The sequence below is a fragment of the Amphiprion ocellaris genome, chromosome 4 (genome assembly GCF_022539595.1).
Source record: "Amphiprion ocellaris isolate individual 3 ecotype Okinawa chromosome 4, ASM2253959v1, whole genome shotgun sequence".
Taxonomy (NCBI): Eukaryota; Metazoa; Chordata; class Actinopteri; family Pomacentridae; genus Amphiprion; species Amphiprion ocellaris.
This window is the reverse complement of record NC_072769.1, coordinates 15,205,088-15,222,254: the sequence shown is the minus strand read 5'-3', so window position 1 is coordinate 15,222,254 and position 17,167 is coordinate 15,205,088. Positions and strand designations below refer to the sequence as shown.

Here is a 17,167-nt window from a genome sequence, read left to right as displayed (position 1 = left end):
AGACAGAATTTAACTCCGGCAGATGCTGAAAATGCGGAGAGTTGTCCTGTTCATGTAGTTACTGTATATTAAACTGTTAATTTTGTTTCTTTATGATAAACCTTTGCTGGCTATTATGCCAGGCCTTGGTGGTACCCAGGGAGCTACAGAGTTTCATCTGTTTATTAAATCAGGGGACATTATATTACTGCTGTGTAGCAGAAATGGCATTCTCAAGATGAATCTTTTATACTGCGACGTCAGTGTTAGTGCTGTAGCCGTCATCATATTACAGAATACCTTTCATCGTAGGGCTTCATCGCTGTATTTAAACCTGTGGTCTGTGTATACGATTCTAAACAGGATTTTGTCTTTGTGTTGGTAAGTGTCTCCTTGTCAAGACGTCTTCAGACCATCAGCCTCCGATTAAACCACTTTTACATATTAGTCTAATGTGTGTGTTTGCATTATGCCGGATAAGATAGAGGCAGACATTACCGCACGTTATTAGACTCCCAGCCATACTCTTGGGGCAGTTTTATCTCTGACACCAGCCACATTTGTTTGTCCTCAGAAGAGAAAGCAGAGGAATTATCAGTTTCATAATTCTTCCTTTATTGGGAACCAGCAGAGGGTGACGGTGTCTCGGTGTCCTGGATGGTTTCATTAGATCCCTGGGTTCTGCAGGGGGTGGAATGGAACCTTATGTAGGAGGACTACTTAGCCGCTGGCCACAGACGATGTTACATTCACCCCACTACTTCTTTTTAATTAAAGCTCCTGATTAAATTGGAGTGGAGCAATTCCAGCGCCCTGTTGTAGCGTGTGTGTGTGTGGTTAGTGCGTTTGTGTGTGTATTAGGGTTATAACTACAGATAAGGTTTATTTTCATTGATTCAAAATATTGATTGTTTAATAGGGCTAATTGGTTATCATCATCACAAATACTCAGAGGATGCTTTTAAATGATTGATTATCAGAAATGTCACAATAATTTCTTGTGGGTATGTACACTTTACATCTGCACTGGCATCTGTGCTGTCTGATGGCTTTCTGTATGAATGACTGGTGAATGTAGAACCAATCCTCTGTGCAGTTCACTGCCCTTTGTTTTTCGACTTTTTCCACCAAGAAAACTGACCTATAGCAATGATATTTGGATAAACTGACCATCACCTATTGCTCCAGCCACTTTTAGCTTTTATGGACTGCAACATCTCTCATGGCACTTTAGTCAGAGCACGGTACAAAGTTAACACTAGCCGATGTTGCTTCTCTTCAGCTTTGGAGCCATTTTCAATTCAACCCACTTCCAAAAATATTTTGACATTAGCTCCCCTGATGACTGGCAATGTATTCACTGTGGGAAAGAGCAGGTCAGCCAATCCTCCGCTTTTCATACTTGGCACATGAACTGCTGACACACAGTTGGAGGGTCAACAAACGAAACTTGGGTCAGGGTCTCGGCTATTTTGTCACGGTACATGAGGGACCACAGTGTTCAGCTTAAAGGTCCAGTGTGGCGGATTCAGTGGGATCTATTGGCAAAAATGGAACAAAGTGTTCATAATTATGTTTTAATTAGTGTAAAATCACCTGAAAATAACAATTAGTTCATCTATATAGGGAGTAGGTCCTCTTTCACAGAGTTTGCATTGTTACACTACCATGTTTTTACAGTAGCCCAGAATGGACAAACTCTGACTCGACAAAAGGCCTTTTGTGTTTATTTGCGTTTTTATCCGCCACTTAAGTTCTTCTAAATGCTTAGAAAGGGCGGGTGAGGTGAGAATTATGTACTGAATGCCACTAAATCAAGCATCGGACCTTCAGCTAACCTTCCAATTCAAAGAGATGCATGCAACGTAGGTTTGAGCAGCAAAAGTGCTTTTTTTTTTTTTTTTTTTATACACATATGTTTAAATCACCTGTAAAAACATAAAACATCAACAAGAGTTTCAGTGATAAAGTTAGAAAACTATATTTTACATGGAACCTCTCCACTTTTCCAGTTCACATTCTTACACATTCACACATAAAGGCATTTTTTCAAACAAACAATCTCACGACTTTACAGCACCAGTTCAATACCTCATCACATTAATAGAGCAGAAGTACAATATGTCCTCTTTGTACATTGTTCCTGCGGTAACTAACGTCACCCTGTTCACATTAAATGTAGTGTTCTGGCCTGTGTAAAGTCACGCTGTAGCATACAGGTCACACTGTCATTACTATCCAGTTAATTAACACTTAACACTGAAGTCAATGGTGAAGACATTTATAGCAGGTCGTCATGTTCTTTCCTGGAATAACTCAAATGAAGCCCAGGTATGCAATCCCGATGGTATTATTGTCAGTAAATTTGAACCAGTGTAAAATCAACATATACTTAACAGAGATGTTTATATGACACATCAACAGTAATATTTCCCATCAGAAATGGAAACTGCAAATACTTGACATCAGTATGGGACCATAGAAACCTGTATTCTTTGTTTCCCAGTGTGTATTTGAGTGGATTTTAGATTGCAGTAAAATGGGCACTTGACAATATTATGTGGATCTGACTGATCCAAGAAAACAGAAATCCAATTGCTGCAATAACTTGATAAACCAGAGTGAAGATACAAAGCAGGAATAGGATGTTTGAAGCTAATACGGGGATGGACTCAGACTTAAAAGCAGCCCTGGAGCTTCTGTCAGGGCTGCAGTCCAATATAAGCACCACAGGGACACAGTGCAGTAGCTGGCTGGGCTGTCTCAATACCCTAATTTTATCAACAGAACAATACAAGCCTAAGTCAATTTGGTGCTGTGTTTCATATGAGCTGCATTGCTCTCCTGCTGCCCGGCTTCCCTTGGTCCTCTTTACTGCTGCCTCTGCTGCTACGAGTATTGCTGCCACCAAGCAACTCTGTTAATCTTCTACATTTTGAAGCTCCTCAGTGTCTCCTACCTACCCCTTTCTTTACATTTTCTTTACAACGTGTTCCTGATTTTGCCTTACTGTATTCACATGTATTCCATGCGATCAAACCTTAATGAAAGCTAAAAAGCCTAACAATAATCACATAATTTTTGAATTTACTAGTTTCAGCACCAGCATGTCCAGGTTAGGTTGGATCTGCTTCAGTCGGCCACCCACTCTCTCCTCTTTGTTTGAAGCTCCTGTTTTTGTATATCGGACTCCCTTCCTCTGTCAGGTTTTTGTTCTGTCTCTATTTCTGTTCCCGTCTCTCGCTTGTTTGCTGCTCGATTTCTATGTCTGCCTGTGTCCTCTATGTCCGTCCCTAAATTTGGTAATCTCAGACCCAGAGGATGTCAAATTACAGGAGGCAAAGAAAACACATACAAACACACAAACACACAGCACTGTACTGCTGCAGTGCGGTTGCAGACGCGACGCGTCAGAAACTGAAAGAGAAAGAAGCAGCAGTGGAAGGAAACAGAGGGGAACAGAGGTGGGGGGTTGTCGGGTTCTGCTCTGGCAATTCTGAAATTTGTCTATTGATGCTGTGATTCACGGTGGACAATTTGTCAGCGACTCTTCATTGCAACACTCTGAAGTGGAACTTTGCAAACAAAACAGGTCCTTGGATCTGGAATATGTTTCTTTTCACAGTTAAGACAAGCTGTCTTCCTAACTGTGCGCATTAAAGTGCTTTGAAAAAGAGAACCAGAGCATAAAAATGACAGATGCAACAACAAGTTGTCATATGGATAATACTTCCCTTGATAACAGCAAATCCAACTGTGATTTAGGTTTTACACTTGCAGATAAAAAAGGGGGATTGCAGCAAGAAAAGCCAGGATGGAAAGATGGTTCAAGTTGAAAAATTCAAATCAAACAAACACTGAAATATAATCATGTATATGGGTGAGGAGAAGTTTAATGTGGACATACATATCTGTGCTTCTTGGCCCTTCTGAGGCATACAGTTTTCATCTTATTTTATTAGGATAAGACAGACATTATCATCCTTAAATCCTTAAACAAAACAAAACGAATGTTCTTTCATAGAAATTTTGCTTTTTATCATTCACGGTTTGATTTTCACAGACAGTATGTCACTCTTTTCAGTAAAACCAGTCAGTATTGCAGCGTGTCACGTTCTCTGAGTGATTTATGACAGCAGAAAGTCGTTTACACCGTCTGCTGTGTGTTTGCCAGCTTATGTTGTAACAGGACAGGTTCATGAGAAATCTAGTCCCTATTGCAACAATAATGTTGCAACACTCGTGAAAGAAACCCAGTACAAAGTAGCAGGTGCAATTACACAGCGGTTTTTGAAAGAGTTTGATTAACTCTTGTGTAAACGGCTGTCAACGTCTTAGTAATATATGAGTGTTTCATTAAGTTGTCTGTGTAGATTTGCAGTCATCCGGTTGTTGGTAATCCTAAAAGCTTTAGTGGAAAGTACCTGGACTTCTTCAGTTCTCCAGTTCCAGAACTGAAGAAGCCTCCTTGATGACAGATGAAACGTCTTCAAGAACCTGAAAGAGAAGTCCAGTTGCTTTTTCCTGAAGCTCCCAGAATTTCTTTCAGTTATTGCAAAATTGTAGGGTTCCATCTCTGAATGTTAGAGGTGGTAGCAACACATTTGAAATCCTACTTAATCGGTTCTTGCTGTTGACAAACTGACTTAGACGTGTACAACAACTGGACTGTCCTAAATACAGTACAACGTGTGAAATCCTAATCTGGCCAGCACAAAGGCTGCACACTGGGAATGCTGACACCAAGAAATAGATTGTTTTAGACAACATGGTTTATGATGTGGCAAATGCAAGAGGTCAGTGGAAGCAGCTGACTGAAGTACAGCAAGCTGGACTCTCTGTGAGTGAGATTTTGTCTTTTTTTTAAAATTTTTAAATCTGTTGCATCTGTAATGTAGCAATTTTATCTTCGCCACAGGAGGTTCTGACATAGTGTTGTGATTATCATAAGCATAAAAGAGAGCATTATTAAAACATTTCAAGGTTGTTGTGGCTACTGCACTGCATCACAATATTTCTCAGAGTAAGATTTCACCACAGAGCTTACGGATTGTTTTACAGCACAAATAGATTATTTGGCATTAATGTGGAAGACGGTTACTCATCTGCCATTACAGACAGAGTAAATGTCTTTTTTGTGCCAAAATAGCGGATTAAAAGACAAGTTCCAACATGTTGATGTCATTAAAAAAATGAATGAGGAAACTTTTCACTGATACACAAAGAACTCTGTATATTTTAAATGAAGTTACCAACCGTCATGGTTTTACTTTATAAATGAATAGGAATTCTGCTGGACAGAGTAGCATACAGACGGACAGACATTCAGCTATGATCCCGCCAAAAAGGTGCAGACAGTCCTGAATGATAACAGCTGACTGGAGTAGCTTAACATTTGTCTGCACAATTGCATTTGCTTCACATTATGTAGAAATGCTGCTGTCAGTTTTGACCGCATCGGCAAAAAGCCTCTCACTAATGTCTATGGCAACAGGACTCAAGCTTACACACACACAGATACATTTAAATATTGTAAAGCATTTTTGTCAGCCAGTCACAACTCATTGTTGTCAGTCTGAGAGTTTTCGACAGTCAGGCAGATTTCAGAGTTGCCTGCTGCAAAATTGTGTTAGGAGAAGGTGTAAAATGCGATTTACTTGTCCATTAAGACATAAAAATGCTCCGTTAGGCGAACATGGGAACTGTCACACCTTCACTCATGCACTTTTGTGTTCCAATCCGGTTATCTTGCGTGTCTTTGAAGTATGCAAAAATAATGGCCCTCTCAACGGAAAACCACATAGCTCAGGGAAACCATACAAACTCAACACAGAATGACACATTACATTCATAAAGCTCTTAAAATCTTCTGGACTGGATCATTCTCTTGGAAAAACAAGTATTTTCATAAACAGTATAGGCTAAATATAATGCACAATGTTTAATTTCATAAGATTATTCACTAAAAGCCAGCTTATCTTAGGAGTATTTACAGTATAGTTATAGCTTCTCCCTGAAATCAACACCCTATTAACACATTTTCCAGGTTTGGCAGAGCTTTTAGCAGCTTCCTGTCTTCCACAACAACTAAATGTATCTTCTCTATAGCTCAAGCATCATCATGCAGACAAATGTGTACTCTTCCTTGCACTCTCTGCTCTCCTTTTAATGTTGTGCATCAGCATAACAACCCTTAACTGTTGCACTACAGTACAGTATGTGTGATGCTCTCCACCCTACTCTTCCATCCTTATTCAAGTTCACATTCAGTGTTCCAAGCATGACAGGTTGAGCGATTTTCACATTGTGCGAGAGCAGACGTGTTCTCATTAAAGTTATAAACACATACGCTCCTGCAGAACTAGTTACTTGTGCTCTCCTGTCGGTAGTTCTGTAGAGTCCGATAGTTGTGTGTGAACTCTCGATGTCTGCCATTTGCATGCAAGGCTGGTTCCACTGCAGAGGAGAGGAGAGGCCTGATGCTCTGATTGGTGCAGGAGTTGCTAGACAACAGATGTCCAGCCGGCTAGAAGGTAGACTACCTGTGGAGGAGGGAGAAAGAGGAGGGAGACAGAGAGAAAGAAAAAGTGGAGGTGGAAAATGATGGAGAGAAGCTTGCCATATGACTTCACTGTGTACAGTCAGTGAGTCCAGCACAAAGAAAGGCCATCAACCTAACATGACTGACTTTATATTCACCATCAGCTGCTGATTCGAAGTGAAACCGTTTTCCCATGAAGCATCCAAGTTGATTTTGACAGGTTTTATTTGGAATTGTGAAGTTTCCAAGTGGTTATTCTTATGTTTCTTGACTATTAAAGCCCCAGCATGGGACTTCTACTCTGTAATGTGACCAAAAGATTGCATTTGAACAACAAAAATATGTAAAGTTCACTACAAACACCAAATGTTTTGCTTTCGTTGTGGTAAACTTTTCTTTTGGGGAGCTTCAAAGTGGACACGATTGTCTGCAACGTAGCATCCCTATCTTAATCCAGAAGTCAGTTTTCCTGCTGTAAATGAATGCACATAAGTGAGCCATTCTGGAAGAAATAAATAGTAATAATAACTTTTTGGTCAGAGGCTACAGTATGATACAGGTTTGGCCAGTTGGATGTGTTTTACAGTATGCAGCAGAAAGGTTGGGAGCTAAAAATATGGACGAGTCTAACTTTAGCAGGGTATTGTTTGCTCTCTAGTAATCTGTCTACTGTAGAATGCTGTCATGATGAATTATGTAGTGAACTTACTGCCAGTGATGATGTTTCAAATGAACACAGTGTGAATACAATAATGCACAATAGTTTTTTTCTTCTAAAATATCATGAATCTATTATGTATACTGCTATTTAGCTGAATAACCTTGCATCAGTAAAATACAATAATAAATAGTTATTTAAACTCCTCATGAGTACACACAGCAGAAGTTGTCAGTGTAACATGTAACATTATGCTGTCAGACTAAATCAAATATAGATGCATAACCAAACACAAAATATCTGGTTAAGAAAGGTGCATGGTGAGGTTACTGCAATGAATCTATTAAATTAGCAACGCAAAAGCAGGGTTTGTGTTTTAGACTGAGACAAATGTAAAAGGATTATGTGCCATTCAGTAACATAAGGCGAGATTTGTGACCTTGCTCAGGGGGTCCTGCTAATCATGCAGTAACGGCAGAGCTGCCATTTTTTCTGCTGCTGCTGCCTGTCAGGATGCTCTTCTGTCTCTGTGCTGCTGTGCTCGTCTGTAAAGCTGCCGGTGTTGTTCAACGAAATCGAAACTGCCGTGTTCTCGCAGGCAACATAGCAGACACATGGCAGCCACAGGAAAAAAACTACATTAGGTTCTGGATGCTGGCAACGAGAAGAAGTTTCCACGCTGTTTTCTTCACCACCACTGCAGCTACTGTTGTGATTAAAGAAAATAATTTTGTAAGATAGTGTGGTAGTGCTATCTAAGTTTGTTGATTTTTTTTTTTTTGTATTTTTTAAGACAGAGTTTTCTGAGGTGAACAAGCCGACAGGATGTGACACATCTCTTCCTCCGTGGTTTTCAGTGTTTTACCAACTCTACCCGCTAGGTTTAAAATCAGAATCTCTCACGTGCATTTTTAGCTTTTAAGAGCATCGCAGCCACAGCCCGTGTTCTTTTTGTTTTGCATTTCACTGTCGGAATCTTACACGGATTCATCTCAGCCATGACTGATAATGTTCAACCTTTTGGTGTAGATGAACAGTCTCTCAGACACAATGAACATATCGTACTGGCATTTTACTGCACATTTGAAAGCACGCCAAGTTCCACTTGGTTCTGAAGCATACGGAGCCCTAAATTTGTCTGGGCGTCTGCCTGTTGCTTCCTATAGGTGCAGCGATATGCTGACACGAAACAAACAGATACCTGGACCTATAATGAGAACAAGCTGCCTGGTGCTTCTTTGTTGGTGTCGTTGCCTCTGTGCTGCACTGAGCCCACAGTTTCCATAGCATCAAGAAGAGCCGAGGAAGGAGACACAGATGAGAGTGAAAAATAGGCGTCCTATTTTATTTGGAAAAAAAGCTGAACCCGCTGCTCCCCTCTCTCTTTCTCTCTCTCTCTCTCTCTCTCTCTTTCTCTTTTCCCATGTGTCCTCAAGCAAAGTTGAAGTGGGTCACCTCAACACCGTACTCCGTTACTCATTATAACGACTGCTGTTCTGACTCAGTTCTTCCGTATCGGAGTCACTGGACATTTGAGCATCACTTCATGCTCACAAAGTCAGACCAATTCAGTCTGCTCTCACAGACGAGACCAGACTGAAATGTTGCTGTCTGACGCTGTCAGGGGTTCTGTTGCACTACAGTTAGAATACAGTAGCACTCGCTGTCACTTCTCTGCCTCTCCCAGAAGGCAGCGTTCAGTTACTGAAATTTGGTGGTTTTCCTGGTAGCAGAGGTGTACCTCTTGTTATCAGCTTCTTAGATGTTTTGCTAGATATTTGGCATATGCTAGCAACAACAATCAGTTAAATTTCCACTTTCTAAAATAAAAGCTCATGGATTGCTTATGTTTTATTTAGATGAAATATACTAAGGAATAAATAATTGCGTTTTATTCTTCAGTCGGTAAACTGATGCACAGACTGTTATGGACTGCAGAATACATACGGCAACAGCAGCACACAATTTATTGTTGTAGTGAAAATTATTTAAAGATGAGTCTTTTTTTTGGCAGGTAAAATTCATTAATTGCCTGACGACTCAAGGTGCTTCATCACACTGATGCAGAAATCCAGTTCCAATATTTCCATAAAGCTCCTGATTAATTTTCAATATTGCCAGAAATTATGTGATTCTAAATTGGATAGCTGCCCTGGTATAACTGATGATATTAGAGTCCCCCTGCTTACTTTACAATATCTTTTGTCTCACATAAGGCTAAACGATAATAAAATAATTTGTTGTTTATCTATTTATCATACCAGCTGGGAGAGACTCCAGTAAAACTCTACAGAGAAGCAGGTAATGCTCATCAGTTGTAGGATGGATGGCCTTTTTCATTTTCAAATTAACTTTCTGTCCAGATAAATAATCCCACGCAACTTAAAAACAAAAAAAGCAACATTAAGGCTTTTCTTTCTTGCATTTGAAATGATTACTTTCATGTATGCATAATGAAACACAGTGTATTTGTATTCATTTGGCGATATTGATTTCAACTCTAATGCCCAGACCAGCTTCTTAATCTGTGTTTTCATATAAGTGAAGGAAGAAATGTTAATAGCTGGAAAAGCCTCTTGAGCCCTGCCTTTAATTTACGTAAAGCTTTTAAATATGTGATATTTACTTTAATTTCATTTATTATGTCCTCGGGGCAGCAAATGGAAGCTGCCTGTGCGTTGCAGGAGTTTATGTTGAGCCTGGCACCAGAGGTCAACATGAATCCATTGTGGCTGTTCCCTCTGTTTATTGTTCGCTGTCGCCTGCCTGTTTGTGGCACATAACCAAGCACATATCAGGTCACATTATTCTTGTCAAGCATTTCAGTTCTGATAACGAAAAGAGCAGGCTGACGCGAAGCCAGCGCGCACACACCGACCGACACAACACAAACACACACCGGCACCGACAACGATGCCCAAACACTGCAATGTGTCCTCCGAGCGAGTCAGAACTAACTTAGAGCCAACTTCATGTTGGATGATGTGGAGAGCCAATCATAGCAGGGAATAATGAAGAGCATTAAAATAACTCATCTCTGTTTGTGTCTCTGCTGTTTTTTTCTTTTAGATCATCAAAAGTTGGAGAGAGAGGCGAGGATTTGTCGTTTACTGAAGCACCCCAACATCGGTGAGCTGAGTGTCCTCCATCTCCAAAATACGCACACACACATAAACTCACACCGATACAAATGAAAACACACACACACACACACACACACACACACACACACACACACATTTTCCTCAGGTCTCTTGTGATTTCTGCTGTGGCTATTCATCTTCTAGACACAGTTATGAGAGAGAGAGCGAGGGAAAGCACCAAGCATGTGTGTGTGTGTGTGTGTGTGTGTGTGTATATATATGTGTGTGTGTGTGTGTGTGTGTGTGTGTATATATGTGTGTGTGTGTCAGTGTACAAGCATCTAATGATAATGTACCTGTGTGCTCTCCCAGCTGAGTCATCAAAAAGACACAGGATTCCTCCACCCTCCTGCTAAACCACTGACCCCGTCCACTCGTTCCTCCTCATTATCCCTCTGATAAAAGCTGTCGTTCCTCTTTTGTTTTTACACTCATCCACACTTTTATTTTCTTTACTGTCACACTTTCACATTTCTCAAACAATCCTTGTTCTGTTTTCCAAGATAAGTCTGCTCTAATCAAGTTTAGGAACAACCGCGACAGATTTTTTCAAACTCATTGGCTTCAAAATCTCATGAACCAATTTCATGATCGTATAACAAATCAGCATTAAGGACATTTGTTTTGCGTCAGAAGCCAAATGTGTTCTGTATTTTTGTAGGTGTTTGTGTTTTTAGGACCCCCTTGAAAATGACGTGCTACATCCTTTCAGTAAATTCCCAAATGTTTCAGTGGGTTTTGCAGACATCATTGGATTCATGCTCTCAAAACACAGTCTTGTGTATCTTAACACTTCACTTTTCAAAAAAAAACAACTGCAAGAATTAAATTGAAACCAGGTCAGAAAGTTTGTTTCCCCAGATTTAAATGCAGGTGTCAAAACAGTGATGCAGAAATCCCTTGTTTGACTGTGTGAGTGTGTTACTGGTGTTATCAAGATTAATTAAATTAATGCTTGAAGCAACGGCCCATTTCACAAAGCAAACATATATAATTTATAGCTGAGTTATTTAAAAAGAATAATCTGTAGTTAGGTATATACGCTATAATTGGAATTTAATTAAAACATCAACATTTCAGAAACTTTTTCAGAAACCATCCACTGTCAGCAGCAGAATAAATCATCACCAGAGAGAGTGGAATATATTTTACATTAGAAACTCATTCTGCTATGTGACTTACGCTTAGTGCCTCATATTGCTGCATACTTTACATACTACCATCTTGTTTCAACGTGCAGTAAAGCTGAGACCCAGCAGAATAAAAGAAGATGTAAATACTGAATGTTGGCTTTAATAGTAGAATACTGACTGAGTCTTCTTTAATTAGTTTCTTTCTTCTGCTCCTGTTTCCTTTTTCTGACACATGTTGGCATTTTTTGTTCAATCTCCTTCACAGTAAGACTTCATGACAGCATATCAGAAGAGGGTTTCCACTATCTGGTGTTTGATCTGTAAGTAACAGATTTTTTCTCTCCGTCACACACACACACATGTTTTGTCTTGTTTTACTTTCCCTCCTCACTTGTATAATGCCATGAGGATAATACTATGTATACAAATATAGTTATTTCTTTTGAAGCTGCAAGGTTCTGAGTAGGTAGTTTCAAATGAGCACTTTACATAATAAAACCAAAAATAATGTCTTGGCTGGTTAAGTTGTGCATAAACTGTTTTCTAGGAGACATTTGTAGCACTTTCCAATCTTAAGCAATCAGCTGTGTAAACATAAAGTCACTGTAACTGAACATCACATGTCAAAGCTGTAACGTAATTGCCCGAAATGACAGTTTTAGAGGTGAACAATGCAATGAAATTAACTGCTAGTCTTCTGTAAATGTGAGCATTACTTGTACCTCATAATTATTATTATTATTGTACTGTTTACCTGCATGGAGAAATGTGCTTCATGGTGAAATTAAGGGCAATTAATAGACATTTTATTGAAATCATAACATGAAGAGCAAAGCCTGAATGCAGGAGGTGCAATTTTAAAAGTAAAAGTGTCACAATGTGTGATTTTAAATGAAGCATTTAAGTCCTACAGAGATGATTATAAATCATATTCTCTCAGGATAAGAGAATACAGCAAACAATATTATCATTATTTTGCTTCTGTGAAAATCAATGCAAATTTAACCATTCTAAAGTAAAACATGACTCATGTTGCCGTATCGGTCAAATTATAGCTTTTTTAAAAAATGCACGTCATTCAGCATTTTTATTCATGCCGTTTGGAGTGATATGTCCGATTAAGCTACGCTAACTGATGCTATTAAGTCTGATGTTAGTAGCGTTATTTTGTTGTAATTTGACATGTATTGTGCTATTTTTATGAAATACAATCATCTTTAAAACTGCAGTTAAACTGTGTTTTGATTTGTCGATTAGGATGTGTCACATATAATTCATATGAACTCTTTTACTGCTCTACAGGTCGTATAATAGCGAGCTGTTGATTCGTTTAACTACACAACAGTTACACCTGGCAGTTACTGGCTGAAAATAAAGACCTGCTTTGTGGGGCTAGCCCATTTTAATTTAGTGATGCATTACGCTCTGAGCAGCAAATTAAAGTTTATGAGGACCTGGTGATAGCAATTTCTGATCTATTCCCTCTCCAGCATGTGTGTGCATGTATCCTGTTAGGATATGCACTCACATTAACACACACACACACACACACACACATACACTAAAGTGCAGCGAAGAAACAAGCACAACTGTCATCATCACATGTGCTTGCACATGCAAATATACGTTTTAGCATTAATGCACACAGATGCATGGCTTTAGCTACATTTAAAGTCATGTATTCTAACTATATATAGTATAAAACCCTGGGTTAGGTGTTTGATTACATTTATGCAACAGTGAATGAGTACATGTCGATGCAGAGACTGAGTCGTGTACAAACTAACATCGTCTCTGTCTCCCCGCAGGGTGACAGGAGGAGAGCTGTTTGAGGATATAGTAGCCAGGGAGTACTACAGTGAGGCTGATGCCAGGTAACATACACCCACACACACACTCTCTGCTGAGCACAGCACCCATTATGCATCTCTGTTACTGGAGAGAACTGCATGCGCCTCTATATATGTGTATATTTGTGTGTTTCACATATGGTCGTCTCAGAGGTGTGATACAGCTGCCTTGTCTCTGAGGCATCTCATGGAGTTATTTATAAAGGTGATTAATGACATATAGCCTGCGGTATTAATCATACACGGCCTACCTTATGCTGCCAGTTTTATGCAGAAATACTGCCTCCCCAGAGACACACAGAAAAAGAGAACGTGTGTTTTTCTGTTGTGGATCTATATGGTGTAATGCATTAAATCTTCAAAAAAAATGACTTGCCATCATGTGATATATTATCCATTAAGAAAACAGCATAAGAAGTCTAATAGTACCGACTTATGATATATTGTTATGAAATAGTTTCTTCTTCTTTTTTCCTCAATTATTTCCCCTCATCTCCTTTTTCTCTTTGCTTTCTTTCCTTTTCTGTTTTCTTTCCCATCACTTGTTCCATCACAACCTTCACTTGTCCATTGCTGTCTTGCCCTCAGCCACTGCATACAGCAGATCCTGGAGAGTGTCCACCACTGCCATGTTAATGGGATCGTTCACAGGGACCTGAAGGTTTGTATGACCACAGCCATCGCTGCAGCCCAAAACAAAATCCCATTCCCAGTCCTGAACCTGCACCACAGATGATGACATCCAGAAAGACCTACAAGTCTTGACCTGTGCACTTTGAAATGGAAGTTTACTCATCTGATGGGAAACGTCGCCCCGTTATAAAGGTTTTTTATTTGTCACATTCTCTCGTTCTTCCTTGTAGAGGAATAAAAGCTTTAGGTATTTACTAAAGCTGACATGACCTTGACCTCAGCTTCGAAACTTGCTGCAGTTCTGGTTTGCAGAAATGTGAATGAAGGCCACCTACTTCTCTCCTGCTTCATTCTCTTCTTCTGTATTATTATATTAGATCCTTGTTGAGCTTGTCTCTTGTATTTGTGGTTCAGTGGTACTGTCAAGAATAAGGATCCCCTCAAAAATTCTACTCGATGTTACTGTGAGCATGCTTGTATTCTTGTGAGTGTGTGAGGTTGTGTAACCATCCCGAATGTGGCGCAGTGTTGATAGAAATAGGAGCAATCACGAACCAGAAGCTCAGGAATGATCACCATTTGCATAATTATGTAAAAATTCTGTTGAGATATGAAAGATTTTCTAAGGTCATGAATATTCTAATGGTAGCCTGTATTCTCATAACTTCCCATGAGCATTTTGATGCGGAAGGAATAGAATGCAAGAGGGCTCTTCTGAATGTGGTCAAATGGATTTTGAGCATGTAACTCAAAAAAAGGGAGAATAATAGCCATGTTGATTCACTTTGTTTAGTTGGATGTCCTTTGCTGAAGTGATTTTAAAGTTTTTGTGTGCTTCATAATCAGGAGGATTTATTCATCATTATGTAAATCATTATGTAGATGTGTCCAGTTGTCAGTTAGTGTCTGTGTCCTGAGTCACACGTCTGCCATAAACTGACTACTCACAGGCTGTCTGTGTTTAGACTCCCTAAATGTTAGAAAATGTTTTATTCATTAGAGCGCACTGTCTAACTGGCCTCAGGTTAGCAAAGACCTTTCTGCACCTGTGTCTGTGTGCGCGTGCACGAGAGCGTGCATGCTGTGGGCTTGCATATACTATTTACGATCGTGCTAAACTGTGTTAGTGTGCAAGTGTGTGTTTGTCGTTACACATATGTGGCTGAGTCACTTGTTTTTACACCCACGTCTCCCGTTACACCACACCTTCCCCCTGTATCCTTCTCCCTGCAGTGTGCACTTTGTTCCCACTCATGGATTTTAACAGTGGATTGGTGTTACTGTGGACGAGCAGCTCACGTCTACTACCAAGACACTCCCCTCAGAATCCATGAGGCTGATGGAGCAAGTCCACAGCTCCAGCGTGAAAAATGTCCGTGGTCACGTAGAGATTTGGTCCCGTGCACATTTTTGTTTCTCTGTCATTTTGTGTGGCAGAAAGGGAGTTGCCTCGGACACTGATTTAAGAGCAGTTTAGTGCTGTTGACCCCTAATGGTGCTGATTAGGATTTGGTCTGGCTAATCTGATCTTAGATCTGTGTCTGTGGGCAACATGTTCCCAGAGCGTGTGACCTCTCACCTCTAACCTGTTTGACTCCGCCCCCCCCAGCCTGAGAACCTTCTATTGGCCAGTAAGCTGAAGGGGGCGGCGGTCAAGTTGGCTGACTTTGGGCTGGCTATCGAGGTGCAGGGGGACCAGCAGGCATGGTTTGGTGAGTATTCATCCATTCATATTTACAAGCTGAAACAGTTGGTCAATCAAGCAACCAGTCAGTCAGTCAATCAGTCATTCAGGTAGTTGACAAACAGCCTCAGTCACTGAACTGCCCATACCCGCCTGCCATTCCACAACTCCTCCCTCCCTTCATTTTACTCCTTCAGGTTTTGCTGGCACTCCGGGCTACTTGTCTCCAGAAGTTCTGAGGAAAGACCCATATGGGAAACCAGTGGACATGTGGGCCTGTGGTAAATAACATTCAGATTCTCTCACTGGAACTGAATTTGACACTCCTACCACTTCTACAATCTATGGTCTTGTTTGACCTAGTCAAGTAGAGTTGTCTGTCCCAACACTGCAGTCTTATGTTGTTCTGAGTGTTTTGTGCAGTTGTATGATTGAATTTTACATTGTTGGTGAATACAATTGTCTATATCAACATAAAATCCTACATTATAGTGGTATTAGCTGGGTCAATATATAATTGAGGGACTTTTGAAGTCCATGGGATATATCTTGCATACATTTTTATTAAAAGTAAAAATATATATATGTTTTTTATGTTCATTATGATCTTGTCTTTACAAATTCCACAATTATTTACTGTGGAAACAATCACTTATTTAAAAAATGACTGGAAATCATTAAAATGTCTAAACTAAATAAACTAAATAACCGTCTGAATTTAATAACAACCACCTTCTAATTAGCTAACCAATAATAAAATGAGCTTATTCATAAAAAGTTTTGCTTGTGTTCTTTTTATTAAGTTGAGATAATCATGACAGATATTTCTTTTTTGGCACTGTATCAAATTTCATATGGAAAATAACAAATTGTATCTGTTTCCGAGAAATCACTTTCAACTAAGTTACGCATTATAAAAACACCTCTCAAGGAAGTGTGTTAATTCCAGATCACATGACCTGCTCCACATGATGTCATTTCCTCCTGAAGAAAAGACTGGCCAGACTCCAAGGCTTTCTGAGTTATTTAAAATAAAGTAGTGTGTGAGTCAAGTGTGGATTTATGGCATGTCAACAGGTTTACTATAATATCTTTATAAATAACTTTCAATTTCAACTTTACTCAATTGTATATATAATATTTTAGAAGAATCTTTCTCTAAAAATGCCATGTGGTGTTTGGTTATCGGCGGCCATGTTGGTTTTAGGCCTGAAAACACCAAAAACATCAAGTATAATACCTTTTAACTATGCTACAAAAGGTCCCGCAATCATATATTGACCCAGCTGCACATAGCATCAAACTTCACATGACCCCTGTTTTTTTCCAGGTGTGATTTTGTACATCCTGCTGGTGGGCTACCCTCCCTTCTGGGACGAGGATCAACACCGTCTGTACCAACAAATCAAGGCCGGGGCCTATGATGTAAGTGTGGACATACATATAATACATAGGACTGCAACCTAGAAAAACGAAGTGTGATTTTGCCGAAAACTGACTTGAAACATGCCCAAACTTAAAATACACCTCTACACATTACTTCTCA

The 17,167-nt window shown here is 39.7% G+C and overlaps 1 protein-coding gene across 15 annotated transcripts in view; it reads left to right on the top strand.

The window, feature by feature from the left end:
• The window catches only part of camk2d2 (calcium/calmodulin-dependent protein kinase (CaM kinase) II delta 2), a 38,997-nt gene that overhangs the window by 9,242 nt on the left and 12,588 nt on the right, over positions 1-17,167 (top strand). For all 15 annotated transcript variants that reach the window (XM_035947648.2, XM_035947650.2, XM_035947651.2 and 12 more), the window contains exons 3-9: positions 10,248-10,307; positions 11,720-11,774; positions 13,263-13,328; positions 13,893-13,965; positions 15,547-15,649; positions 15,819-15,902; positions 16,952-17,046. In XM_035947648.2, the coding sequence (XP_035803541.1) occupies positions 10,248-10,307; positions 11,720-11,774; positions 13,263-13,328; positions 13,893-13,965; positions 15,547-15,649; positions 15,819-15,902; positions 16,952-17,046 (536 nt within the window). The remainder of the gene's footprint in view (positions 1-10,247; positions 10,308-11,719; positions 11,775-13,262; positions 13,329-13,892; positions 13,966-15,546; positions 15,650-15,818; positions 15,903-16,951; positions 17,047-17,167) is intronic.